General features: G+C 35.0%; 1 protein-coding gene across 2 annotated transcripts in view; it reads right to left on the minus strand.

The window, feature by feature from the left end:
* Window positions 1-42: 42 nt before the first annotated feature.
* LOC125026592 (astacin-like) overlaps window positions 43-2,500 on the minus strand; it is a 3,230-nt gene continuing 772 nt past the window's right edge. For both annotated transcript variants that reach the window (XM_047615146.1, XM_047615147.1), the window contains exons 3-6: window positions 2,366-2,432; window positions 1,667-1,790; window positions 854-1,032; window positions 43-535 (exon numbers count right to left, since the gene is read on the minus strand). In XM_047615146.1, the coding sequence (XP_047471102.1) occupies window positions 306-535; window positions 854-1,032; window positions 1,667-1,790; window positions 2,366-2,432 (600 nt within the window). In that variant the 3' untranslated portion in view covers window positions 43-305. The remainder of the gene's footprint in view (window positions 536-853; window positions 1,033-1,666; window positions 1,791-2,365; window positions 2,433-2,500) is intronic.

Raw genomic sequence — 2,500 nt, forward strand, 5'->3', positions numbered from 1 at the left:
TACTTAACCTTTTGCATTGTTATGCAATAAAAGTAATGAGGATTTGGTTTAAATGAGTCTTTTTATTGTCATAATAATATATCTTATAAAACAGCTTCGGGGAAATATTCGAATAAGTTTCTGATTTTTTCCCATATTTACTCATAGTATTAACTAAACATGCAACGTTCCAGCAACTTCTTTTATTCCTCAACACAATAATAGACTCAATCCATGGTTAACCTCTTATCGTATTTCACCTGCTACTTCATCTCTTGAATTTAGAAAAGCTAGATTTATATGACGAATTAAACCCGATCTCTTTTCTACTTTGAGCAGCCATACAAGTTATTTATCTGGTTGGCATCAGACTGCAGCATGTGGGGCTTCTCGTAAGGGTCCGTGAGGTCTACGCCGTCCTGGAGAGGCACGATGGTCTCCAGCACGCCCCACTGGGTAGAGAAGGCGTACTTGCCGTAGTGCATGATGCTGTCGTACTTGTAGCTCTCGCCTACGTACTGTGAGTTGGTGTCCTTGTCGAAGTTGTAAGCCATCGCTGTAAGCAAGGATGAATTAAGGTAAACGTGTGTGTTATTTACTTATTACAAAATAGTGTAAATCACATACTGATAATGAATTTAGTTCCCGAAGTGACACGTTTACATCCAAACTCTTTCCTTAACGACAGATTACGCATAGATTCATGTGATATATTTAATCTTAATATTAATGAAAATTATCAGATCTCTCGGAATTACCTTACCTCTAAAATCAAACTTTAAACCTAATATGAATCGAAAGGGAACCAGCTCTCGGAAACAACACAAAATACGAAAAATAACACAAGCAAAGCCCGCGACTGAACAAATCTTACAAGGATCAATATTCTGATAGTTGATCGTAACGTAATCGTCGCGGTCCATGCGGTTGTGCTCGTGGAAGAAGCCGATGGCGTGCATGAGCTCGTGGATGATGGTACCGTGGTAGATGCAGCCGTTGCGAGCAAGGGAGATCTCCTGCCCTCCGTCCATCATTCCCACGTAGGACCAGCACCTGGGGGTGGCGTGGGGAATGACGTCAGATCAGTTCAATGTGTTTTCGCTAAAGGTCGCGAGAGATTTCCCCACGTCGCTTGTCCTGCTTGAGAGATATCCTCATGGTGTTAATGTTAATAATGGCCAATCGTTGCTGTTGTCATTCCTTTTAAAACTACTACTACTACTTTTGTTATTGTTATTAATATTATTAATGTTGTTATTATTATTATTATTATTATTATTATCGTTATTATCATTATTATCATCATTATCATTATTATTATCATTATTATTATTATTATTATCATTATTATTATTATTAATTATTATCATTATTACTATTATCATTATTGTTGTTGTTGTTGTTATTATGATTATTATTGTTATTATTATTATTATTATTATTATTATTGTTATTATTATTATTATTATTATCGTCATCATCATCATCAGCATCACCATTATTGTTATTATTATTATCAGTATTGTTATTATTATTATATCATTATTATTATCATAATTATCATTATTATTATCATTATCATTATCATCATCATTATTATTGTTATTACCATTATCACTATTATGATCATTATTATCATCATCTTTATAATTATCATTATTATCATAATGATAAAATCATAACTCACCCATCACCGTTAGTAGTGATGCGGATGTAGTTGTGCTCCCCGACGGAACGCGGAATGAACTTGATACAAGTCTTGGACATAATTTCGTCCATTGCGGCTACGATCTCGGCGTCTGAGCCTCCAGCTGTGTCAGAGAAAAGTTATTCGAGTGAAAGGAAAATTAAATGATAGAAGGGGGAGTTCAGCCTCGGTGTTACGGCTGGCGCTGATGATCTTGATATGTCCTCCCATAAAAAAAAAAATAAATAAATAAATAAAAAATAATAATAATAAAAAAATAATAAAAACAACTTATGAGTGACGATGGAGTTTCAGGGGAACATATTTAGGGATGGCAAGAATTGAATACCTATCGATAGGTATTCACTTTCATGAAAAATATCACATATATTGAGAGAGAGAGAGAGAGAGAGAGAGAGAGAGAGAGAGAGAGTTGTAAATACTGCTGACTAATGCAGGAAACATTAAAAGGATCCATCCAAGTGCACTGAAACGTTTGAAGAACTTTGTGCGCAAGAAATTAAAAAAAAAAAAAAAACTTTTATTCATACACATCCACAAAAATGCACACCTACAAATAGTATGAAATTGCTATATATTTTTTCCCTTTTCTGAAGGTAAATCCCGGAAACTGCACGACACAGAAATCTGAAGGCAGTGTTCATACACCGAAGGGGAATATGCGGAGGAAATACTTACCAAGGATATAAGGAATCACACCATCTGTCCACAGGAATTGGTCTCCTATGATAGCAGATTTCTCCTCCTGGTGAAAAAAAACTATAATTCAACTTAAATGAAGAATGTCCGAGGCGAAACTAGATAGTTTCAGGC

Source organism: Penaeus chinensis, chromosome 6 (assembly GCF_019202785.1).
Source record: "Penaeus chinensis breed Huanghai No. 1 chromosome 6, ASM1920278v2, whole genome shotgun sequence".
NCBI classification, from domain to species: Eukaryota; Metazoa; Arthropoda; class Malacostraca; order Decapoda; family Penaeidae; genus Penaeus; species Penaeus chinensis.